Source organism: Mercenaria mercenaria, chromosome 10 (assembly GCF_021730395.1).
Source record: "Mercenaria mercenaria strain notata chromosome 10, MADL_Memer_1, whole genome shotgun sequence".
Taxonomy (NCBI): Eukaryota; Metazoa; Mollusca; class Bivalvia; order Venerida; family Veneridae; genus Mercenaria; species Mercenaria mercenaria.
In genome coordinates, this window is record NC_069370.1 from 24,206,391 (window position 1) to 24,233,598 (window position 27,208).

Genomic DNA, 27,208 nt, shown 5'->3' on the forward strand with positions numbered 1-27,208 from the left:
AGCTGGCTGTAGTTCGACAAAACATCACAGGAGTGATCAGTACCAAGCCTAGTTGTGCATATCGCCAGCATGTTCTGCTTCACTGCACAAAATGGCCGCCAGAGTTTAAAATAGAAAAATCTTGTCCGGCTTTCACAGGTCAAACTGCTGGTTGGATTTCGACGAAAACTCACAGGAGTGATCAGTACCAAGCCTAGTTTTGCATATCGCCAACACGTTCTGCTTCGCTGCACAAAATGGCCGCCAGAGCTAAAGAAAGAAAATCTTGTCCTGCTTTCACAGGACAAACTGCTGGTTGGATTTTGACGAAAATTCACAGGAGTGATCAGTACCAAGCCTAGGTGTGCATATTGCCAACACTGCACAAAATGGCTGCCAGAGCTAAAGATATACATAGGGGGGGGACATATGTTTTTGTGACAAAAACACCTTCTAGTTCTTTTTGTTTTGATATGAAAATTTGACGTTTTGAAATATCTTTTATAGGCAAACCAGTTGATATTAAAGATAACAGAGGTTGGCAACCACTTCATGAAGCCTCCTTTCATGGAAATACTGAATGTCTCAGAAATATCTTGAAGCATGGTGAGTTTGAATGTAAAGTGTAGGGTTAAAACATGTTTTTTCGTGTAACAAGACAATAGAATACGGATTTGGTTTGTGCATGAGCCCTGTCTCAATCAATTTAAGTTTGATAAACCCAAAAACTTTAAGTTTTCAAACTTCGATATAATCAGCTCAGATTGAAATTTATCAACTTAAACTGGTTGATGAGATAACTATAAACAAACTGAAAAATATCAGGTAAATACTTCCTGCTCGTCAGTTGTTCTATAACTAAGGAATAATACAGCTGATAATGCTTGGCCTAATGAAATCTAGGTCAGGTGAAGACATAGGGGTAAGACCAGGGTCAAGTAAACAGTATAGGGCCTTCTTTTTTAGAATTAGTTCATGATTCTGCCACAGCTGAAAGTAGAGAAACTTTCACCACAAGTATATTAGAGCTTGTTCTATAGTTTTGCTTGTCAACTGTGGGTTAGGGGCCTCCAGAGTTGTATTAAATAGAACAGTTTTTACTGACTTGATGCATGTTCACCAAACATAGTCAGTATTATAGTCTTCCTCAGTGATATTTTTCCAGGATTGAACTTTTAATTGATAGTTTCAGTCAAAATAATTGTTTTACTGTTTTCATTGCCCCTGAACCAGTAAGGAACTTTACAGTGTTTGGCAATGCTTCTTTCATTCATTTAAATTGAAGGAAATAGTCAAAGTTCCTTGATATTAACCCTTATGGATCCTGCTAAATTTCTATAATGAACTTGACCATCTTTCAATTTGGACAGTACCATTAACAGTTAAAAGGGATGCAAAAAGATAACTGAATGGCGAACAGTGCAGATCATGATCAGACTGCACAGATCAATTGTGTCCAGCATGATAAGGGTTAATGTGTCAAAAATAATTTATATGACTTACCAGAAAATTAAATTGCGATTATGAATGAAATATTTTACATCAGAATACAGCTTGTTTTAATGTATATAGGAGCAGAAGTGGATTGTAAAACATTTGAAGAACAAACTCCATTGATGTTAGCATGTAAAGGGGGCCACCCAGAATGTGTCGCTTGTCTACTAAGGTCTGGGGCAGATCCCAACAGTGCAACCCTTGAGGACTATACACCGCTTTGGGAAGGTAAAAAAAGTGATTTTAACATGTTCTGCAGCGAATGAAGATATTAAAGAATATATTAACATTGCTTTCCATAATGACTCTTTTTGTGTTGTTATTTGTTTGTAGAAGTTTGTAACTGCTTTCATTGTTCGAACTTGATTGGTAGTTTTGGCTTCAGTTCATGTTGACAAGAAATACTTTAGGCAGTAATTTTGTTTCTCGATTAGTGCTCATGATGAGCTTTCATGACCTTTGTCCGTCAGCAGTTGTTTTCTTCATTCTCTAGCATTCACATTTCTAAAGTAATTACAGTAAAGACTGATAATGGTTGGAATAAAAGAAGATTTGTCTTAGAGTTGTGTAACTATAATTATGTCTCCCCCCTCCCCACCCCCACCCCCCACTGAGGGAGTCAAGTTGTTTTTGCCCTCTCCATCCTTCCATCCGTCACAATTCATTTCTGATCACTAACTGGAGAACCATCTGATCTAGAACTTTCAAACTTAATAGGGTGGCAAGGGGTGTTTTTGGGGTCACTATCAAAGGTCAAGGTCACAGGGGCCTGAACATGGAAAACCACTTCCGATAAATAACTTGAGAACCACTTGACCCAGAAAGTTAAAACTTCATAGGATGATTGGTCATGCAGAGTAGATGACCCCTATTTATTTTGGGGTCACTCTGTTAAAAGTCAAGGTCACAGGCCTGAACATGGAAAACCATTTTCCATCAGTAACTTGAGAATCGCTTGACCCAGAATGTTGAAACTTCTTAGGATAATTGGACATGCAGAGTAGATGACTTCTATTGATTTTGGGGTCACTCTATTAAAGGTCAAGGGCCCTCTGTGGCCGAGTGGTTAAATCACTTGCCCCTCATTGTTGTGGGTTCGAGCCTCACTCGGGGCGTTGAATTTGTTTTGTGAGGAAGCCAACCAGCTGGCCTATGGAAGGTCGGTGGTTCTACCCAGGTGCCGGCTCGTGATGAAATAATGCACGGAGGGGCACCTGGGGTCTTCCTCCACCATCAAAAGCTGTAAAGTCACCATATGACCTATAATTGTGTCAGTGCGATGTTAAATCCAACAAAAATAATAAGAAAATTAAAGGTCAGGGTAGCAGCAGATCAGATTATACTAGATCAAATCGTTGAAAAAATTTATCAGCCTGAGTTACGAAAGACATGATCAGAATGTTTCAATGAAATCTAAATCTGTTGAGCAATACAAGGCCTTTGGGGACTTCTTGTTTGTTATTAACACAAACATAATTATAAATTTCTTGCTGCTTCAAATACCTAAAACATGGCTACTAAGGTGTATTGTCACTTTTCCCTATATGTATGTAGTAGAAACTTTAGAATTATTGTTTTTAAGAACTGCCAGCCAAATTTTGAAATAATTTCACACAAAATGAATCTTGTGTGACTCTTTATGAAGATTATTCAAATTATTCCAATTTGTCAAAATACAATCATGGTCTCCAGAGGGCTTGCTCACTTTTCCCTATATGTATAATGTGGAAACTTTTAAAAAATCTTCCTGCCAGAAATGGCTGGCCCGAATTAAAAATTATTTTACTCAAATGTTCCTTGAGTTACCCCATACAAAGTTTGTTCCGATTATTCTGATTCATCAAAAAGCTTAAGGCCAGAGGTTTAAATAGAAAAATCTCCAAGTGTTATCATCTCCTAAATTGCTGCTCCGATTTTAAAATGATTTCAAAAAAATGTGTCTTAGATGACCAAGATTTTTCAAATTATTTTGATGTGTCAGAAAGCATGGACATCTGGGGGCAGTCACTGTACTCATATATAGTCTAAAAAGGCTTGTCAGTAACATTTGTAGCTCACCTGTCACATTGTGACAAGGTGAGCTTTTGTGATCACCCTTCGTCCGTCGTCCGTTGTCAGTCCGTCCGTCCGTACGTCCGTCAACAATTTCTGTCTGCATGATAGTGGTTTCATTTATGATTTTATTTTAACCAAACTTGCACACAACTTGTATCACCATAAGATCTCGGTTCCTTTCTTGAACTGGCCAGATTCCAGTATGGGTTCAAGAGTTATGGCACCTGAAAGGGCCAAAATTGGCTATTTTGACCTTGTCTGCACAATAGCAGCTTTATTTATGATTTGATTTTTACCAAACTGGCACACAACGTGTATCACCATAAGATCTTGGTTCCTTTCTTGAACTGGCCAGATTCCATTATGGGTTCCAGAGTTATGGCCCCTGAAAGGGCCAGAATTAGCTATTTTGACCTTGTCTGCACAATAGCAGCTTCATTTATGATTTTATTTTAACCAAACTTGCACACAACTTGTATCACTATAAGATCTTGGTTCCTTTCTTGAACTGGCGAGATTCCATTATGGGTTCCAGAGTTATGGCCCCTGAAAAGGTCAGAATTAGCTATTTTGACCTTGTCTGCACAATAGCAGCTTCATTTATGATTTGAATTTAATCAAACTTGCACAAAACTTGTGTCGCCATAAGATCTCAGTTCCTTTATTGAACTGGCCAGATCCCATAATGGGTTTCAGAGTTATGGCCCCTGAAAGGGCCAAAAGTAGCTATTTTGACCTTGTCTGCACAATAGTAGCTTCATTTATGATTTTATTTTAACCAAACTTGCACACAACTTGTATCACCACAAGATCTTGGTCCCATTCTTGAACTTGCCAGATTCCATAATGGGTTCCAGAGTTATGGCCCCCTAAGGGTCCAAAATTGGCTATTTTGGCTTTTGCAGCCATATAGAGGCTTCATTTATGGTTTTATTAGCTCACCTGTCACATAGTGACAAGGTGAGCTTTTGTGATCACCCTTCGTCCGTCGTCAGTCCGTCCGTGCGTGCGTCAACAATTTCTTGTCTGCACGATAGTGGTTTCATTTATGATTTTATTTTAACAAAACTTGCACACAACTTGTATCACCATAAGATCACGGTTCCTTTCTTGAACTGGCCAGATCCCATTATGGGTTCCAGAGTTGTGGCCCCTGAAAGGGCCAAAATTAGCTATTTTGACCTTGTCTGCACAATAGCAGCTTTATTTATGATTTGATTTTTACCAAACTTGCACACAACTTGTATCACCATAAGATCTCGGTTCCTTGAACTGGCCAGATCCCATTATGGGTTCCAGAGTTATGGCCCCTGATAGGGCCAAAATTAGCTATTTTGACCTTGTCTGCACAATAGCAGCTTCATTTATGATTTGAATTTAATCAAACTTGCACAAAACTTGTGTCACCATACGATCTTGTTTCCTTTCTTGAACTGGCCAGATCCCATGATGGATTCCAGAGTTATGGCCCCTGAAAGGGCCAAAATTAGCTATTTTGACCTTGTCTGCACAATAGCAGCTTCATTTATGATTTTATTTTAACCAAACTTGCACACAACTTGTATCACCACAAGATCTTGCTTCCTTTCTTGAACTGGCCAGATTCCATCTTGGGTTCAAGAGTTATGGCCCCTTAAAGGTCCAAAATCGGCTATTTTGGCTTTTGCAGCCATATAGAGACTTCATTTATGGTTTTATTTACTACAAACTTCCAAAATATCTTCAACAACAATAACTCTTGGATTCCATGACAAATCAGATCCAGTCGTAGGTTCCAGAGTTATTTTATATCTGATTACCTCCCCTGATTGTAATCAAAATTGATTTATATAAGTAAGTACTTATAGGACTTATTTGAAATTTTATCATTGTTATTAGTTGGACTGAGACAATCAGGGTAGATAACTATGGACTGATTTTATGTCAAATTACCTCCCTTTATTTCAAATTAAAATGGGTATATCTCCGTAACTAATGAAGATACTGATCTGAAATTTCATTTATGCCAACATATTTATTTGGCAGATCCTTCTTTTGTTCACTTACAATATTTTTTTTTTAATAACTTCCCTTTTACGTTACTATAAATAGCTTATTTTTAGTAACTTTTTTATTATTGGCAATAGGGAAAACCCGAGACCACTTTTCTGTGGTACAACATGAATGGTACCTCCAATTTTTAGGTGTTTTTTGACATATCTATACCTTGTAAGAATTTTTTTCTTCTTTTTGGTTAAATTTCTTCCCTTTGTTGTTCCTGTCCTTTGGATTTAGATATTTTTTCTGAGGACCTTCTTGTCCTCAAGTGCAATGATAACAGGTGAGCGATATAGGGCCATCATGGCCCTCTTGTTTGATACAAACTTCCAAAATATCTTCAACAACAATAAATCTTGGATTCCATGACAAATCAGATCAAATCGTAAGTTCCCGAGTTATTTTATATCTGATTACCTCCCCTGATTGTAATCAAAATGAATTTACATCAGTAAGTACTTATAGGACTTATTTGAAATTTCATTATTGTCATTAGTTGGACTGAGCCAATCAGGGTAGATAACTATGGACTGATTTTATGTCAAATTACCTCCCTTTATTTCAAATTAAAATGGGTATATCTCCATAACTAATGAAGATACTGATCTGAAACTTCATTTATGTCAACAGATTTATTTGGCAGATCCTTCTTTTGTTCACTTGCAATAATTTTCTTTTTAATTACTTCCCTTTTACGTTACTATAAATAGCTTATTTTTAGTAACTTTTTTATTATTGGCCGTAGGGAAAATCCAAGACCACTTTTCTGGGGTAAAACATGGATGGTACCTCCAATTTTTAGGTGTATTTTGACATATCTGTACCTTTTAAGAATTTTTTTTCTTTTTGGTTAAATTTCTTCCCTTTGTTGTTCCTGTCCTTTGGACTTAGATATTTTTTCTGAGGACCTTCTTGTCCTCAAGTGCAATGATAACAGGTGAGCGATATAGGGCCATCATGGCCCTCTTGTTTTCAGTTTTAATTTATTTTAACAATCCTTGGCTGCCAGAGGTTATGTTGACTCTTCCATTTATGGGGAATGCAGAGAAAGTTAAAAAATCTTCTTGTCAGAAACTACTTGCCAAATGTAGACTAATTTTTCACGAATGATTCCTGTGAAACTCTAGTTAGTGATATTATAGGGTCATTGTGACCTTGTTTACTGATTTAACTTAATTAATATATATCAAAACAGCATTGAATTGTTTCAGAAATGGGTCTTGTAAGATACAAAGATCAGGATCTTCTTGTGGCAATGCTCCTTGACCATGTGAGGGGCTTGGCAGCCCCTCAGCCCTTTGCTAAATTTTCCTTTTCACTTTTTCAGAGCCAGTCACATCCCTAATATTATTTGCTTTAACACTGTTCTGGAAGTGTTATTGGAGTTAACACTGACCCAGAAGTAAAACATTGTTGGCGTAGACACTCTCCTAAAAGTGAAATGTTGTTGGCATAAACAGTTTCCTATAAGTGAAATGTTGTTGGCATAAACAGTTTCCTATTTATAAGTGAAATGTTGTTGGCATAAACAGTTTCCTATAAGTGAATTGTTTTTGGCATAAACAGTTTCCTATTTATAAGTGAAATGTTGTTGGCATAAACAGTTTCCTATTTATAAGTGAAAGTTAATGTTGTTAGCATAAACAGTTTCCTATAAGTGAATTGTTTTTGGCATAAACAGTTTCCTATTTATAAGTGAAATGTTGTTGGCATAAACAGTTTCCTATTTATAAGTGAAATGTTGTTAGCATAAACAGTTTCCTATTTATAGGTGAACTGTTTTTGGCATAAACAGTTTCCTATTTATAAGTGCAATGTTGTTGGCATAAACAGGGTCCTGGACATGAAATGTTATATTTACTTTTATTTCAGCTTCTCTTAAGAAAAATTTGGAGTGTGTAAAACTGTTACTGAAAGCTGGTGCTGATGTCAATAAACAGAACTTCACTTTAGATACTGCATTACATGGAGCAGTACAAGAAAATGAAGACAATCTCGATATTGTAAAATGTCTTGTTAGGGCAGGTGCTGATCTGACTTTACAGAATGAGTGTGGACTAACACCTTTGTTTATTGCTGCACAGTTTGGGCAGATAACTTACTTGGAATTGTTCATAGAATATGCAGCTTCTAAAGGTAATATCACTTACCAGTACTCATGTGATATAAACTATGATATTTGTAACTTTTCAGGTCATGAATTATATAATGCTGTAAGGTTATGTCATATGTTTCATCTCTGATATAATACAATTGGGATTAGACATTATTTGACAGATTAAACATAGCTTCAAGTTTATTCAGTAATTTACAGACATTCATTTGTCCATTCTGAGTATGTTAGTAATCAAATTGAATTTATCTATATATTATATTGAAATTTAACTTTACTGCAATAACTTCAGGGGATACATTTAAAAAAGGTTTGGTGAACAAGTGTGCAGAGGACAGTGCCACTCCTCTGTTCCTGGCAACACAGAATGAACATGTGAAATGTGTGAAACTTCTACTTGACAATGGAGCAGATGCTGATTTAGGTATTGCAGGTCCTGAGAGGCCAACAGAATTTCAAATTCTACCACTTCATATGGCACTGTACAAAGGTAACAGAGAGTAAGTATTACTGTTAACATTCTATCTGTGTAAAGATATTTATATGCTCATATATGAAGGTGATAGATCGCTTGAGTGACGGCATAGAAAGATGGCATATAATATTTCAAAATGTCTCCATGTCCTGGTGCTGGTAACAAACAGAAACTGAAAACTCTGTATTCACACTAAAAAGGAAGCATGACATCAAACAGTTGAAAGGCTCAAGCTTTTCTCTTTTTTAAGTTCAGTCATCCACTCTGGTTCTTCAGGTCTGAGTAATTATGTCTCCCCCAGGAGACATATTGTTTTGCCCTGTCCGTCCGTCCGTACGTCACACTTCATTTCCGAGCAATAACTGGAGAACCATTTGACCTAGAACCTTCAGACTTCAAAGGGTTGTAGGGCTGCTGGAGTAGACGACCCCTATTGTTTTTGGGGTCACTCATCAAAGGTCAAGGTCACAGGGGCCTGAACATTGAAAACCATTTCCGATCAATAACTAGAGAACCAATTGACCCAGAATGTTGAAACTTCATAGGTTGATTGGTCATGAAGAGTAGATGACCCCTATTGATTTTGGGGTCACTCCGTCAAAGGTCAAGGTCACAGGGGCCTGAACATTGAAAACCATTTCCATTCAATAACTAGAGAACCACTTGACCCGGAATGTTGAAACTTCATAGGATGATTGGTCATGAAGAGTAGATGACCCCTATTGATTTTGGGGTCACTCCATCAAAGGTCAAGGTCACAGGGGCCTGAACATTGAAAACCATTTCCAATCAATAACTAGAGAACCACCTGACCCAGAATGTTGAAACTTGATAGGATGATTGGTCATAAAGAGTAGATGACCCTTATTGATTATGGGATCACTCTGTCAAAGGTCAAGGTCACAGGGGCCTGAACATTGAAAACCATTTCCAATCAATAACTAGAGAACCACCTGACCCAGAATGTTGAAACTTGATAGGATGATTGGTCATAAAGAGTAGATGACCCTTATTGATTATGGGATCACTCTGTCAAAGGTCAAGGTCACAGGGGCCTGAACATTGAAAACCATTTCTGATCAATAACTAGAGAACCACTTGACCCAGAATGTTGAAACTTGATAGGATGATTGTACATGCAAAGTAGATGACCCCTATCGATTTTGGGGTCACTCCATTAAAGGTCAAGGTCACAGGGGCCTGAACATTGAAAACCATTTCCGGTCAGTAACTTGAGAACCACTTGACCCAGAATGTTGAAACTTAATAGGATGATTGGTCATAAAGAGTAGATGACCCCTAACGATATTGGGGTCACACTGTGAAAGGTCAAGGTCACAGGGGCCCGCACATTGAAAACCATTTCCGGTCAGTAACTTGAGAACCACTTGACCCAGAATGATGAAACTTCGTAGGATGATTGGTCATGCAGAGTAGATGAACCCTAACAATTTTAGGGTCACTCTGTTAAAGGTCAAGGCCACAGGGGCCTGAACATGGAAAACCATTTCCAATCAATAACTTGAGAACCTCTCGACCCAGAATGTTGAAACTTCATAGGATGATTGTTCATGCAGAGTAAATGACCCTTATTGTTTTTGGGGTCACTCCGTTAAAGGTCAAGGTCACAGGGGCCTGAACATTGATAACCAGTTCCGATCAATAACTTGAGAACCACTTGACCCAGAATGTTGAAACTTCATAGGATGATTGAACATGCAGAGTAGATGACCCCTATTGATTTTGGGGTCAGTCTATTGAAGGTCAAGGTCACAGTGGCCTGTTCATGTAAAATCATTTTTTGGAAATAACTTGAGAACCACTTGACCTACAATGTTGAAACTTAATAGGATGATTGGACATGCAGAGTACATGACCCCTATTTATTTGAGTAGATGAACCCTAACAATTTTAGGGTCACTCTGTTAAAGGTCAAGGCCACAGGGGCCTGAACATGGAAAACCATTTCCAATCAATAACTTGAGAACCTCTCGACCCAGAATGTTGAAACTTCATAGGATGATTGTTCATGCAGAGTAAATGATCCTTATTGTTTTTGGGGTCACTCCGTTAAAGGTCAAGGTCACAGGGGCCTGAACATTGATAACCAGTTCCGATCAATAACTTGAGAACCACTTGACCCAGAATGTTGAAACTTCATAGGATGATTGAACATGCAGAGTAGATGACCCCTATTGATTTTGGGGTCAGTCTATTGAAGGTCAAGGTCACAGTGGCCTGTTCATGTAAAATCATTTTTTGGAAATAACTTGAGAACCACTTGACCTACAATGTTGAAACTTAATAGGATGATTGGACATGCAGAGTACATGACCCCTATTTATTTGAGGTCACTTGATCAAAGGTCAAGGTCACAGGAGCCTGAACAGTGACTTGAGAACCACTAGGCCACGAGTGTTGAAATTTAGCGGGATGACTGGACATGCCGAGTAGATGATCCCTATTGCAGCCAACCATCAGTGTCTCTTTGACTTTCGCTCCTGACCCCCATTGACTTCTTGTCTATAGGACTTTGCATTGGGGGAGACATGCGCTTTTTTACAAAAGCATTTTCTAGTTCTTGTTTGTCTTATCTCTAGGGCACTGAAGTGTGTTAGCTGAGTTACATTTGCCTGGCATTTTCTGTATTGAACTTTGTCAACAAACAGGCAATTTTAAGCTCCACTATTCGGAGAATAAGGGGGCTATTCTACTTGCCCTGGCGTCGGCGTCAGCATGACCTTTCTTGGTTAAAGTTTTTCAGCAACCTTTGTTTTTCTGTCATATCATTGTTACTATTGCATATATCTTACTGTAACTTCACATAAACATTGTCCAGCATACAAACAAAATATATGCAGGGGCTGGGCCCATTATACTTAAGGTCAAGGTCACCAAGGTGTTATACTTTGATTATTTGTAAGGTTAAAGTTTTTCAGCAACCTTTGTTTTTAGCTCACCTGAGCCAAAGGCTCATGGTGAGCTTTTGTGACCGGTCAATGTCCGTTGTCTGTCGTCCGTCTGTCTGACATCGTGTGTCCGTCAACATTTTCTAAAAAAATCTTCTTGAAAACCACTGGGCAGAATTACACCAAATTTCACAGGAATGATCCTTGGGTGGCCCCCTTTCAAAATTATTCAAAGAATTGAATTCCATGCAGAACTCTGGTTGCCATGGCAACCGAAAGGAAAAACTTTAAAAACCTTCTTGTCCAAAACCACAGGGCCTAGGGCTTTGATATCTGGTGTGTAGCATCATCTAGTGGTCCTCAACCAAGATTGTTCAAATTATCCCCTCGGGTCAAATATGGCCCCGCCTCAGGGGTCACATGGTTTATAAAGACTTATATAGGGAAAACTTTGAAAATCTTTTTGTACAAAACCACACGGCCTAGGGCTTGGATATTTGGTATGTAGTGTCATCTAGTGGTCCTCTATCAAGAATATTCAAATTATCCCCCTAGGGTCAAATATGGCCCCGCCCTGGGGGTCTGAAGTTTTACATAGACTTATGTAGGAAAAAAAGTTTAAAAATCTTCTTGCCTGAAACCACACGACCTAGGCTTTTGATATTTGGTATGATGCATTGCCTAGTAGTCCTCTGCCAAAATTATGCCCCTAGGGTTAAAAGAGGCCCCGCTCCAGGGTCAATTATTATATGAGTTATATAGGAAAAAATACTTAAAAAATTATCTGATCCTATTTCTAAGACTGTTTGATAATAATTACCTGATTACGCTAAGTAATATGATGTCACTTGACTGTGACCTTGACCTGCTGACCTACTTTCTTGTTTTTAGCTCACCTGAGCACGAAGTGCTCAAAGGTGAGCTTTTGTGATCGCCCTGTGTCCGTCGTCAACAATTTGACTGTTAACACTCAAGAGGTCATAATGTTGGCCCAAACTTAATGAAACTTGGTCAGAATGTTACCCTTAATAAAATCTTGGACGAGGTTGATATCGGGTCATCTGAGATCAAAAACTAGGTCACCAGGTCAAATCAAAGGAAAAGCTTGTTAACACTATAGAGGTCACAATTTGGGCCCAATCTGAATGAAACTTGGTTAGAATGTTACCCTCAATAAAATCTTGGACGAGTTCGATATTGGGTCATCTGGGGTTAAAAACTAGGTCACCAGGTCAGATCAAAGGAAAAGCCTGTTAACACCCTAGAGGTCACATTCTTGGCCCAATCTTAATGAAACTTGGTCAGAATGTTGCTCTCAATAAAATCTTGGACGAGTTCGATATTGGGTCATCTGGGGTCAAAAACTAGGTCACCAGGTCAAATCAAAGGAAAAGCTTGTTAACACTCTAGAGGTCACAATTTGGGCCCAGTCTTAATGAAAATTGGTCAGAATGTTACTCTCAATAAAATCTTGGACGAGTTCGATATTGGGTCAGCTGGGATTAAAAACAAGGTCACCAGGTCAGATCAAAGGAAAAGCTTTTTAACACTCTAGAGGTCACAATTTGGCCCAATCTTAATGAAACTTGGTTTGAATGTTACCCTCAATAAAATCTTGGACGAGTTCGATATTGGGTCACCCGGGTCAAAAACCAGGTCACCAGGTCAAATCAAAGGAAAAGCTTGTTAACACTGTAGAGGTCACAATTTGAGCCCAATCTTAATGAAACTTGGTCAGAATGTTACCCTCAATAAAGTCTTGGACGAGTTTTATATTGGGTCATCCGGGGTCAAAAACTAGGTCACCAGGTCAAATCAAAGAAAAAGCTTGTTAACACTGTAGAGGCCAGATTTATGACTGTATCTTCATGAAACCTGGTCAGAATGTTAATCTTGATGATCTCAAGGTCCAGTTTGAATCTGGGTCATGTAGAATCAAAAATTAGGTCACCAGGTCAAATCAAAGGGAAAGCTAGTTTACACTATAGTGGCCACATTTATGACCATATCTTAATGAAACTTGGTCAGAATGTTAATCTTGATGATCTATAGGTCAGGTTCAAATCTGGGTCAGATGGGGTCAAAAACTAGGTCATTAGGTCAAATCAAAGGAAAAGCTTGTTAACACTGTAGAGGCCACATTTATGACTGTATCTTCATGAAACTTAGTCAGAATGTTAATCTTGGTGATCTTTAGGTCAAGTTTGAATCTGGGTCATGTTGGATCAAAAACTAGGTCACCGGATCAAATCAAAGGAAAAGCTATTTAACACTTTAGAGGCCACATTATGACCATATCTTAATGAAACTTGGTCAGAATGTTAATCTTGATGATTTTTAGGTCAGTAGGTCAGGTGAGCGATACAGGGCCTTCATGGCCCTGTTCTTCTGTCATATCTTTTTACTACTGCTTATATCTTACTGTAACTTCACATAAACATTGTCCAGCATACAAACAAAATATGTGCTGGGGCTGGGCCCATTATACCCAAGGTCAAGGTCACCAAGGTGTTATACTTGGGTTATTTTTAAGGTTAAAGTTTTTCGGCAACCTTTGTTTTTCTGTCATATCTTTGTTACTATTGCTTATATCTTATTGTAAGTTCACATAAACATTGTCCAGTGTACAAAGTATGTGCAGGGGCTGGGCCCATTATACCTAAGGTCAAGGTCACAAAGTTTTTATACTTGGAATTATTTTCATGTTAAATTTTTTCGAAAACTTTGTTTATAGACATATCTTTGGTTCTTTAAAAGACAATGACTTTAAATTAAAAATATTTCTTTATAATCATCATCTGCAGGTGTGGTTACAATCCCCATAACATAGGCGGGTGTGTAGGTTAAAGCCCCACTGGGACCAACTTTTTTTTCTCCATATTTTCCTTTTTTCTAGTAAGTTTTTAGCCCACCATCATCAGATGGTGGGCTGTTCAAATCACTACGCGTCCGTTGTCCGCCGTTCTTCCGTCCGTCCGTTAACAATTTCTCGTTATCGCATCTCCTCAGAAACTACAAGGGGGATTTTGACCAAACTTTGTCAGAATGATGTATTGGTACCCTAGTTGTGTCCCCCTGAAAATCAGACTGGTTCAACAATTTTTGAGTGAGTTATGGCCCTTTGTTTTTTTTTATAATTTACATAGATTTATATAGGGAAAACTTTAAAAATTTTCTTGTTCAAAACAACAGGGCCTAGGGCTTTGATATTTGGTATGAAGCATCATCCAGTGGTCCTCTACCAAGATTTTTCAGATTATTGACCTGGGGTCAAGTATGGCCCCGCCCCGGGGGTCACATGGTTTACATAGACTTATATAGGGAAAAACTTGGCTTGAAAATCTTCTTGTCCAAACCACAAAGCCTAGGGCTTTGATATTTGTAATGAAGCATCATCTAGTGGTTCTCTACCAAGTTTATTCAAATTATCCCCCTAGGGTCAAATATGGCCCCGCCCCGGGGGTCACATTGTTTATATAGACTTAAATAGGGAAAAAAATTGAAAAACCTTTTGTCCAAAACCACAGGGCCTAGGGCTTTGATATTTTGTATGTGACATCATCTAGTGGTTCTCTACTAAGATTATTGAAATTATTCCCCTAGGTTCAAATATGGCCCCGCCCTGGGGGTCACATGGTTCATATAGACTTATATAGGGAAAAGCTTTTAAAATCTTCTTGTCAATAACCTACAACATTCCAATTTGGACCACATGTATGGTTTTGAGTGGCAAGATGAACCTTGGCATGAGTTGACCTTGATTTTGACCTAGTGACCTACTTTCACATTTCTGTAGCTACAGCTTTCAAATTTGGACCACATGCATAGTTTTGTGCACTGAAAAAAAACTTTAACCTTGACATTGAGCTAGTGACCTACTTTCACATTTTTGAAGGTACAGGCTTCAAATTTGGACCACATGCATATTTCCATGTTCCAAAATGAAATTTGACCTTGATTTTGACCTAGTGACCTACTTTCACATTTCTCAAGCTACAGCCTTCAAATTTGGACCACATGCATAGTTTTGTGTACCGAAACAAACTTCGACCTTTACATTGACCTAGTGACCTACTTTCACATTTTTGAAGGTACACGCTTCAAATTTGGACCACATGCATAGTTCTGTGTTCCGAAATAAAATTTGACCTTGATTTTGACCTTGATTTTGACCTTGTGACCTACTTTCACATTTCTCAAGCTACAGCCTTCAAATTTTGACCACTTGCATAGTTTTGTGTACCGAAATGAACTTTGACCTTAAGATTGACCTAGTGACCTACTTTCACATTTCTGTAGCTACAGGCTTCAAATTTAGACCACATGCATAGGATTTTGTACCGAAACAAACTTTGACCTTGACATTGACCTACTTTCACATTTTTGAAGGTACAGGCTTCAAATTTGGACCACTTGCATAGATTTGTGTTCTGAAGTGAAATTTGACCTTGATTTTGACCTAGTGACCTACTTTCACATTTCTCAAGCTACAGCCTTCAAATTTGGACCACTTGCATAGTTTTGTGTACCGAAATAAACTTTGACCTTAAGATTGACCTAGTGACCTACTTTCAAATTTCTCAAACTACAACCTTCAAACTTGATGCATATGCACAGTTTTGTGTACAAAGAACTTTGTCCTTGAAATTGATCTAGTGACCTACTTTGACATTTCTCAAGCTACAGCTTTCGATTTTGGACCACATGCACAGTGTTGTGTATGGAAATGAAAACTTGACCTTGAGCTAGTCAATAAGTCTTGAAATTTGGAACACTCAAAAATGGCACATTGGTGGGCGCCAAGATCACTCTGTGATCTCTTGTTACTTCTTCCAAGACTTATTATGGATGTATTGTACAAAAAGTGGAAAATTTTCATTTTATAAGCGATTTCTTGCTGTTCAAAGTGAATTTACCTCTGAATCAAGAGGGGTAGAGGGGTAGAGTTAGACATCTTTAAAAATACTGAGTTACATGTGGTAAAAGTTCTCTATTTTGCCTTCTTTCTTTAGATTACATATTATGGAAGAAATGCAGGTAGGTTTTATTTCTGCCCCAAGGTTATTTTTGAATGAAGTGAGCAAAATTCAAAACAGACCCACAGGATTCAACCTTAATTTTTCAATGTTGGAGTTAGAACTCTGTCTCATTAAATCTGTTTAATTGAGGCAGCCTAGAAAAAAAAAGGATATTTACAATTTTATTTTGTGTTTTATAATTGTTATCCCCCGCCGATGAAATCGGGAGGAGGGTATTGAAATGGCGTTGTCAGTCAGTCTGTCAGTCCGAGCTCACATTTGCATACTTAGGTGGCTATAGGAACAATAGGTAACTGTACTTTTTCTTTGATGTTATTCATTCCGTAAGGCTTTTATGTGGCTATTTTTCTCTTACGTGGCTAAAAGAACAATAGAGAGAACAAAAGAGTAGCCACATAAGTATCCATATGTAGGAACGTCCGTCCGTCCGCAGCCATTTCTCAGTAACTACCAGGTAGAATTTCATGAAACTTGAAATAAACATAAACCAACATACTGCGATGATGCCCGTCAAATTTTATTTTGATTGGTCAATTTCCCTAAGAGTTATTGCCCTGGATTTAATAAAAAATGTCCGTCCGCAGCCATTTCTCAGTAACTAGCAGGTAGAATTTCATCAAACTTGAAATAGACATGAACCAAGATACTGCGATGATGCCCTTCAAGTTTTTTTTTCTATTGGTCAATTTCCCTTAGAATTATTGCCCTTGATTTAATGAAAAATGCACAAAAATGTCCGTCCGGAGCCATTTCTCAGTTACTAGCAGGTAGAATTTCATCAAACTTGAAATAAATATGAACCAACATACTTTGATGATGCCGGTCATTTTCTTTTTTTATTGGTCAATTTTCCATACAGTTATTGCCCTTTAATTGTTTAAAAATCCACAGATTTGTACATAACAAACCAACCAATTGGAAGAATTTCATTAAACTTCTTTTCCAAGAACATTTATTATAAACATGTCGAGGGTTGAACGCAATACTGTAGTAACTCCTATTAAATAAAGAAGGACTTACGACAGTATTGCGTTCAACCCTCGATGTGAAGTTGTGTACCCACACCTGGTTGCCACCTTGCCTTGGTCACACCCCCCCCCCCCCCCCCCCCCCCCCCCCCATTGTTTTTTTTTTCATTGTTTTTTTTCCATCTTTAATTTTCCATCAGTATTTATAATCAACATGTAAACTTTTGTACCCTCCCCCCCCCCCCCCCCCTCCCCCCAAAAAAAAAACAACATTTATTTTCTGTTAATTTGATTTTGACTAATGAAATTATTTGCTTCTTTGTAACATTCTTTACTTTTTGCTGGATATATTTTTTTGCCGTTCCTCACCACAGACCCTTTTGGCGGGGGATACCAATTCATCGAATTTGCTTGTTTGACAATAGTTTGATGTTTCTTTTATCAAAATTAATGCTGAAATGAATTCTCTGGAAACGTTTTAGATAGTGGCCAACACATTGAAATTTGTCTCTACTTCAGCTTCAAGAAATACCATAAATTATAAAAAATTTACAAAAAACGGCACGGTAAAAGTTGTTTAAAATTTGCATCACAGTGCAAAACACGGTCAACTTTAAGAATATACCAAGCAAATGCCATTTTTAGCTCATCTGATTTTTGGAAAAAAAATGATGAGTTATTGTCATCACTTGCACTGCGAAAAATATGTGCATATACGGGAGTATACGGTCCCGTATATGTCTAATATACGAATATCATATAAAAGGTATCTTTCCTGAAAGTAAGATCAAAACCTATGCCTTAAACATACTTTTGGACCTTGACAATCCCTAACTTTGAATACTGACATAAACTGTTGAAACGTATTTATGCTAAGTATGAATGAACGGATCCATGTGAGAAAAACATGAATGTCCAATTAAAGAATATGGGATTCCCGTATATGGAATGTTCCATATACGGGAAAAATGTTTCCGTATGGCCCCTTTTGCACTTAGATAATATCAGATTTCTTGGTTAAGTTTTATGTTTAGGTCAACTTTTCTCCTAAACTATCAAAGCTATTGCTTTAAAACTTGCAACAGTTTTTCACCATCATAAGCGGACACTGTACATCAAGAAACATAACTCTATCCTGCTTTTTGCAAGAATGATGGCCCTTTTTAGACTTAGAAAATCATGGGTAGGACAATATTTCTATTACAAAAAAATCAGATGAGCGTCAGCACCCGCAAAGCGGTGCTCTTGTTTAAACATTACTATTAGGGGTCCAGTACCTTAAACTAGATCACTAGGTCAAATCATAGAAAAACTTTGTTAACACTGTAGAGGTCACACTTTGTACTTGATCATCATGAACCTATGTCAAAGTCATATGTTAAGTTTAAAGGTGTCTTAAACTAAGTCAGTATGTAAAATAGTAGGAAAACTCTTCTGAAGCCTTATTATGTCTCCCCCCCCCCCCCCCCCCCCACTGGGGTGACATATTGTTTTTGCCCTGTCCATCCATCCACCCATCCGTCACACTTCATTTCTGATCAATAACTGGAGAACCATTCGACCTAGAACCTTCATACTTCATAGGGTGGCAGGGCTTATGGAGTAGACGACTCCTTCAATGTCAAAGGGGCCTGAACATGGAAAATCATTTCCGATCAGTAACTTGAGAACCACTTGACACAGAATGATGAAACTTTATAGAATGGTTGGTCATGCAGAGTAGATGACCTCTATTGATTTTGGGATTACTCTATTAAAGGTCAAGGTCACAAGGGCCTGAACATGGAAAACCATTTCTGATCAATAACTTGAGAACCACTTGACCCAGAATGTTGAAACTTCATAGGGTGATAGGACGTACAGAGAAGATGGCTCCTATTGTTTTTGGGGTCACTCTATTAAAGGTCAAGGTTGCAGTGGACGGAACATGGAAATCCTTTTCCAGTCAATAACTTGAGAATCATTTGACCTAGAACCTTCAAATTTAATAGGGTGATAGGACTTACAGTGTAGATGGCCCTTATTGTTTTTAGAGTCACTCCATCAAAGGTCAAGGTCACAGGGGGCTGACATTAGAAAACTACTTTCAATCAATAACTTGAGAACCACTTCACCTAGAATGTTGAAACTTAACTTGGACATGCAGAGTAGATGACCCCTACTGATTTTGGGGTCACTCGATCAAAGGTCACAGTAGCCTGAACATGGAAAACCGTTTCCACTTCATAACTTGAGAACCACTAGGCCCAGAATGTTTAAACTTAGTGGTATGATTGGACATGCCAAGTAGATGTTCCCTATTGCAGCCAATTGTCAGTGTCTCTTCGACTTTTGCTCCTGTCCCCTATTGACTTCTTGCCTATACGACTATGCATTGGGGGAGCCTGGTGCACTATTCTACAAAAGCATCTTCTAGTTTTATTCTTGATCATCATATATTTTTGTTAGACTGTTTGTCTCTATGATATCTCTGCTGAATTCAAAACTGGGTGACCTGAAATAAAAATCTATGTCACTAGGTAAAGTCATAGAAAACTCATAGACCACATTTTCTGCCTGATCTTCTTAAAACTTTGTCTCTATGAAAAGCAAGGTGAAATTTAAGACTGGGTTACTTGAGGTTAAACACATGGCCACTATGTAAAACTTTTTTAACAATCTAGGGGCTACATTTTATACTTAATCATCATAGGTCTTTGTTGAATGTCTCAATGAAATATAGGCCAGTTCCAAAACTGAGTTACCTAAATACTATGTCAAAAACTAGGTTGCAATAGAAAACCATTAGTAACATTCTATTGGCCACATTTTTTACTTGATTTTAATTTTAATAAAACTCAGTCAGGGCGTTTGTCTCTCTGAAGTCTATGTCAAGTTTAAAACTGGGTTATGTAAAAACAAAACTAGGTCACAGAATAAAATACTAGAAAAACATTGTGAACACTCTAGAGTTAGTGTTCACAAGACTTTATCAAGGTTTGTCTTTATGAAATCTAGATCAGCTTTGAAATTATGTTATCTGAGGTCAAAAACTAGGTCATTGGGTCAAGTCATAGAAAAACCTAGGTCACTGGGTCAAGTCATAGAAAAACCTAGGTCATTGGGTCAAGTCATAGAAAAACCTACGTCATTGGGTCAAGTCATAGAAAAACCTTGTTAAAACTCAGTAGGCAACAATTTCTGTTGGTTCTTCATGAGACTTTGTCCGAATATTTATCTGTTTAAGATTTGTTATGAGGTCAGTTGGGTAAAAAAAGCTAGGTCACTGGATCAAATTTTGAATATCTTTTGTCAGTTGTCAACCTGATTTACATAAAATATGGTCAGAATGAAATTTAGGCTAAAGAAAGAACTACCTCAGGTGAACGATAAGGGTCTTCAGGGCCCTCTTGTTTGGCAAGATTTTTACATCTGCCTTCAAACAGCTATTCATTCTTACTTTGACCTTGATAACCTTGAGTTATCTCTCATTTCAGATGTGTTGAGATGCTTGTACCTGTTACAAATCTGGAACATTTTACATGGGAAAACAACAACTACAATCCTATCACATGTCTTAACTACAATCCTGTGGCTATTGCTGCTAGTTTGGAGTCTGAAGACTGTTTGAAAGTTCTTTTAAAGGAGCCTTTCTTCACAAGTCTCTACAGTGGAGAAGAGAATTCAAATTATCTTGCTGAAAGAAATATCTTTAGTTTTAATACAAAAATAAAACCAGCAGTGCTTCTTACAAAAAAGTTTAGATTGTTCATAGAGAAGTGTTTTAGATTAAACAAACTGGTTTTGCATGAATGCATTGCATCTGTGTTAGAAGATGGCCTCGAATATCTGCCTGTATTCATATTAATGTTAAGGCTTGGTGCTACTGTTAACTTTCCCAGATATTGGCTGGACCATGCGGCAATGGCAAGTTGTGCTGTTGATTATTTCTGTGCCATGTTAAAGTACACAGTTAGGGCAAGCAGGGGAATCACCGAGAGTGAGAAGTAAGTATGGTGATTTATCAGTAACTGCATAATATAAACACTTGTAAAACAAATAAGATACTGTGAATATGTTTTGTTACTGCAGGACTTTTTTTCAAAATTTTGTGCCCTAAATCAAAATTAAGCTAGACTCTTTCATTTTCACCAAGTTTAGTATAAAATGTATATACGAAAATGAAAAATGATGAAATGAGAGAAAATACATGTTAGTGAAAATACGTGTTGGTAAAAATACAAGAAGAATGTTGATTTTCTCCATTATTTCAAGTGGTGCCATGATTGACTCCCTTCTGCACAATATTTTTGGTTACTTTAAAAAATATTTTGTCAGTAAGTTTGTACCACTGGACTCTCATATCATCCTTATCTAAAGGATTTTCCAGGAAAAACAATGGCATAATAAGTGTGGACATATTTTTAGACCCGTACCAATGTTTTGCCAGAGGTCTTACAGTTTGCCCTTTGTCAGTACCATGGTCATTAACTTTTCGATTTTTCAAAGCCAAAAGTTTCTTCCTGCTGTCAGAATGAAATTTAAGCATATTATATTGAGGGAGAAAGTAAGAGGTTTTTTAGTTGTTATGTGTCCACATAAGCTTAAAAATCTAATGTTGGATTGCCCTTGTAATTCTTATATACATCTAATAATATAAATAATGTTTTCAGATTGTTCTGGTCGAAACAAGGTAGTAATTCTGTTTCTACAAATGCCATACGGCATACAGTCATACGAAAACTACAGTGTCACTTGACTACTTGTGCTCAAACTGACAACAGGGAGAGACTGCTTAAAGAGCAAATGGGAGATCAATATAGAACTGTTGTTAGTCCAGGTAATATGATCATTAGCTCCCGAGCCCAAAATGCGCTCCTAGGAGTTTTCTGTCAGCAGTTGCTACTAATCGGTTCATTTCTTCACTAGCATTCACATTTCTGAAGCAGTCTTATTCTAACATGGAGAAAATGTACTTGGTCAAGTCTGATTGTGTGCCAAATTGGACCAGTAGGTAAAAGAGTTGAGACCTTTGCTGTATAAAAATGCCATAAATTATTTAATGTTTACTCTGAAGCTTCGTCACCAATCGTGAACATTTCCCATGTAAGACCCAGACTCCAGCTTAAGGGTCAAAGTCATGGAAATCAAAGATTTAAAGTCATTATCTTCTTCTTATAAACTTCAAGTCCAATTCAGAAATAATTTCACAGAAATGTTCCTAGGTTGACCCGCTAACAAACACCTTCAAATCATTTTGTTAGCTCATCTGATTTTTAAAAAAAAAATGATGAGTTATTGTCATCACTTGGTCGGCGTCGGCGTTGCCTGGTTAAGTTTTATGTTTAGGTCAGCTTTTCTCCTAAACTATCAAAGCTATTGCTTTGAAACTTGCAACACTTGTTCACCATCATAAGCTGACCCTGTACATCAAGAAACATAACTCCATCCTGCTTTTTGCAAGATTTATGGCCCCTTTTGTACTTAGAAAATATCAGATTTCTTGGTTAAGTTTTATGTTTAGGTCAACTTTTCTCCTAAACTATCAAAGCTATTGCTTTGAAACTTGCAACACTTGTTCACCATCATAAGCTGACCCTGTACATCAAGAAACATAACTCCATCCTGCTTTTTGCAAGATTTATGGCCCCTTTTGTACTTAGAAAATATCAGATTTCTTGGTTAAGTTTTATGTTTAGGTCAACTTTTCTCCTAAACTATCAAAGCTATTGCTTTGAAACTTGCAACACTTGTTCACCATCATAAGCTGACCCTGTACATCAAAAAACATAACTCCATCCTGCTTTTTGCAAGATTTATGGCCCCTTTTGGACTTAGAAAATATCAGATTTCTTGGTTAAGTTTTATGTGTAGGTCAACTTTTTCTCTTAAACTATCAAAGCTATTGCTTTGAAACTTGCAACACTTGTTCACCATCATAAGCTGACCCTGTACATCAAGAAACATTACTCCATCCTGCTTTTTTCACGAATTATTGCCCCTTTTGGACTTAGAAAATCAGTTTTCTTGGTTGAGTAATATGTTTAAGTCAGCTTTTCTCATAAACTATCAAAGCTAATGCTTTGAAACTTGCAACACTTGTTCACCATCATAAGCTGACCCTGTACATCAAGAAACATTACTCCATCCTGCTTTTTTCACGAATTATTGCCCCTTTTGGACTTAGAAAATCAGTTTTCTTGGTTGAGTAATATGTTTAAGTCAGCTTTTCTCATAAACTATCAAAGCTAATGCTTTGAAACTTGCAACTCTTGTTCACCATCATAAGCTGACCATGTACAGCAAGAAACATAACTCTGTCCTGCTTTTTGCAAGACTTATGGCCCCTTTTGGACTTACAAAATATCAGATTTATTGGTTAAGTTTTATGTTTAGGTCAGCCTTCTCCTAAACTATACAAGCTATTGCTTTGAAACTTGCAACAGTTGTTCACCATCATAAGCTGACTATGTACAGCAAGAAACATAACTCCATCCTGCTTTTTGCAAGAATTATGGCCCTTTTTGGACTTAGAAAATCATGGATAGGACAATTTTTCTATTATGCAAAAAAAAATCAGATGAGCGTCAGCACCCGCAAGGCGGTGCTCTTGTTTCCTTAAAACATGATCAGCAGTGGGCTGGGATAGTGTTCCCTATATGGTTATGTGGATTTTTTTTCTTAATTTTAATTAAGTAATCAAGGATCGTGATGTCCCTCGTGTATGACAAAAAAGACTCCCTTTCTAATTATGTTTTGCCACCCCGCTTTGAAATTCGAAGAAGTGGGGGTATATTGCTTTGCACATGTCGGTTATGCCGGTCAGTTTGTCGGCTAGTCCATCTTTCAGTAGAGCAAACAGTTTCCACACAATAACTTAAGAACCACTTGACACAGAACATTCAATCATGGAAGCATGATTGATCTGAACCCTGAAAAAGGTTTCCACGCAGTAACTTGTGAACCATATGACCCAGAATCTTCATATTTTATAGCGTGATTGGGCTTATGAAGTACCGGTAGATGACATTTTAGTGTTTTTAGGATCAGTAAGTCAAAGGTCAAGGTCACAGGGGTCTGACGCTTGAAAATGGTTTAGGACCAATACCTTGAGAACCACTTGACCAAGAACCTTCAAACTTAGTTGCATGATTTGGCTTATATAGTAGTTGACCCCTTCTGTTTTCGGGGTCAGCAGGGACCTGAACTTGAAAACGGTTTCCGCTCAGTAACATGAAGACCACTTGACCTTGAATCTTAGACTTGATACTTTGATTGGGCTATTAAGTAGATGACCTCTGTTGTTTTTCAGGTCAGTAAGTCAAAGGGTCAAGGTCACAGGGACCTCAACCTTGAAAATAGTTTCTACTCAGTATTTTGAGAGCCTTCATTTTTAGCTCACCTGTCACAAAGTGACAAGGTGAGCTTTTGTGATCGCGCGGTGTCCGTCGTCCGTCGTCAGTGCGTCCGTGCGTCCGTAAACTTTTGCTTGTGACCACTCTAGAGGTCACATTTTTTGTGGGATCTTTATAAAAGTTGGTCAGAATGTTCATCGTGATGATATCTAGGTCAAGTTCGAAACTGGGTCACATGCCTTCAAAAACTAGGTCAGTAGGTCTAAAAATAGAAAAACCTTGTGACCTCTCTAGAGGCCATATATTTCACAAGATCATCATGAAAATTGGTCAGAATGTTCACCTTGATGATATTTAGGTCAAGTTCGAAACTGGGTCACATGCCATCAAAAACTAGGTCAGTAGGTCTAAAAATAGAAAAACCTTGTGACCTCTCTAAAGGCCATATTTTTCACAAGATCTTCATGAAAATTGGTCAGAACGTTCACCTTGATGATATCTAGGTCAAGTTCGAAACTGGGTCACATGCGGTCAAAAACTAGGTCAGTAGGTCAAATAATAGAAAAACCTTGTGACCTCTCTAAAGGCCATATTTTTCATGGGATCTGTATGAAAGTTGGTCTGAATGTTCATCTTGATGATATCTAGGTCAAGTTTGAAACTGGGTCACGTGCGGTCAAAAACTAGGTCAGTAGGTCTAAATATAGAAAAACCTTGTGACCTCTCTAGAGGCCATATATTTCATGAGATCTTCATGAAAATTGGTCAGAATGTTCACCTTGATGATATCTAGGTCAAGCTTGAAAGTGGGTCACGTGCCGTCAAAAACTAGGTCAGTAGGTCAAATAATAGAAAAACCTTGTGACCTCTCTAGAGGCCATATTTTTCATTGGATCTGTATGAAAGTTGGTCTGAATGTTCATCTTGATGATATCTAGATCAGGTTTTAAAGTGGGTCACATGCCATCAAAAACCAGGTCAGTAGGTCAAATAATAGAAAAACCTTATGACCTCTCTAGAGGCCATACCCTTGAATGGATCTTCATGAAAATTGGTCAGAATGTTCACCTTGATGATATCTAGATCAAGTTTGAAACTGGGTCACATGCCTTAAAAACTAGGTCAGTAGGTCAAATAATAAAAAAACCTTGTGACCTCTCTAGAGGCCATATTTTTCATGAGATCTTCATGAAAATTAGTGAGAATGTTCACCTTGATGATATCTAGGTAATGTTCAAAACAGGGTCACGTACCTTCAAAAACTAGGTCAATAGGTCAAATAACAGAAAAACCTTGTGACCTCTCTAGAGACCATATTTTTCAATGGATCTTCATGAAAGTTGGTCAGAATATTTATCTTGATAATATCTAGGTCAAGTTCAAAACTGGGACACATGAGCTCAAAAACTAGGTCACTGTGTCAAATAATAGAAAAAACAACGTCATACTCAAAACTGGGTCATGTGGGAAGAGGTGAGCGATTCAGGACCATCATGGTCCTCTTGTTGGTATCATGATTGGGATTATGAAGTAGATGACCCCAGGTCAACAGATAAAGGTCACAAGGGCCTGAACTTTGAAAACAGATATCGCTTATTCTAACACGATACGATTCATTTTCCTATTAAACAAAGAAGGCAGAAAACAGTGAATTACTATACAACAAATCACTGTTCTGACATCACAATTATTACGTCATGGCGTCAAACGGCATATCGGCGCGCTGATAAAGAAACTGATTGAAAACGGGCAAATATTTAATAAATGTCATCAAGGATGTACTTAAAAATCCTTGGTAACATGTTAGAATTGAAATAATATATCTCATTTAGTGATTTGCTCCTGAATAAATCATTGTTTGTCGTTCAGATGCGTATTACTATATCACTCAGGCTGGGCCCTCATGATATAATTCCTTCGCATCTGAACTCCAACCAATGATTTATTCAACGACAAATCACTGGATGAGATATATTATTTCTTAAATATAAAATCAAATTGTTGAATATGATTTTGACAAAAGTATGTTTTTTCTGTTTTGTAGATGAACTGTTCAATCTACAGAGCTTGTGTCGACGAACTGTCATCTTACAGCTTATAAAATCTACAGGCTATACAAAGAAATCAGTTGAAGCTTTACCATCTCCACATCTGATCAAAAACTTCATTCTTATTGAAGATGACCTCCCATTTTCTGAAGTAGTGTTGAGTGCTTTTGAGAGACTGGAAAGGGAAGAAATTAAACTTGACCAACTTTTTGCTACTGTTGATGTGTAAAATGAAATTAAACTTTAATAAATTGTATCAGTGTTATCTCTTATTTGGCAAATTGTGATGATGCTTGTTAGCTCAAATTAGTTCTGGATGAGCTATTGTGATCACTCAGCATAATGTCATCCATCCATCTGTCTGCCATCCATCTGTCCACACTTTTCAAATGACATCTCTGAAACACTTTGGTGGAAGTTGATGAAACTTGGCCTTTTTGTTCCAAGGGTAGTCATTTACCAAAGTCGATCAAAGAAGTTTATTCAATTGATAATTCTGGTTGCCATGGCAATGGAAAAGAAACAATAACTTTTAAAAAAGGATGATTGGGGCTGTGTATTTTGAAAATAAGTAATGTGTAAATGCTAGTTTGCTCTTGAAAATTCTTTGAAGGTAAGAAAAGGATCCATATAGAAATGAAAAAAATGTCCTAAATTGGAAAATGTGGTAAATGTTTGAAGGTCAAGGTGATCCAGTCAACATAAAAGTACTTGTTTAAAGAAAATACTTTCTGAATTTTCTTGTTTAATTTTATCA

At 37.5% G+C, this 27,208-nt stretch overlaps 1 protein-coding gene across 1 annotated transcript in view; it reads left to right on the forward strand.

The window, feature by feature from the left end:
* The window catches only part of LOC128559835 (ankyrin repeat and SOCS box protein 3-like), a 72,328-nt gene extending 45,621 nt beyond the window's left edge, over positions 1-26,707 (forward strand). The window contains exons 3-9 of the mRNA XM_053552529.1: positions 487-585; positions 1,552-1,701; positions 7,438-7,701; positions 7,971-8,178; positions 20,546-21,055; positions 21,722-21,888; positions 26,448-26,707. Of these exons, the coding sequence (XP_053408504.1) occupies positions 487-585; positions 1,552-1,701; positions 7,438-7,701; positions 7,971-8,178; positions 20,546-21,055; positions 21,722-21,888; positions 26,448-26,680 (1,631 nt within the window). The 3' untranslated portion in view covers positions 26,681-26,707. The remainder of the gene's footprint in view (positions 1-486; positions 586-1,551; positions 1,702-7,437; positions 7,702-7,970; positions 8,179-20,545; positions 21,056-21,721; positions 21,889-26,447) is intronic.
* The last annotated feature ends 501 nt before the right edge of the window (positions 26,708-27,208 follow it).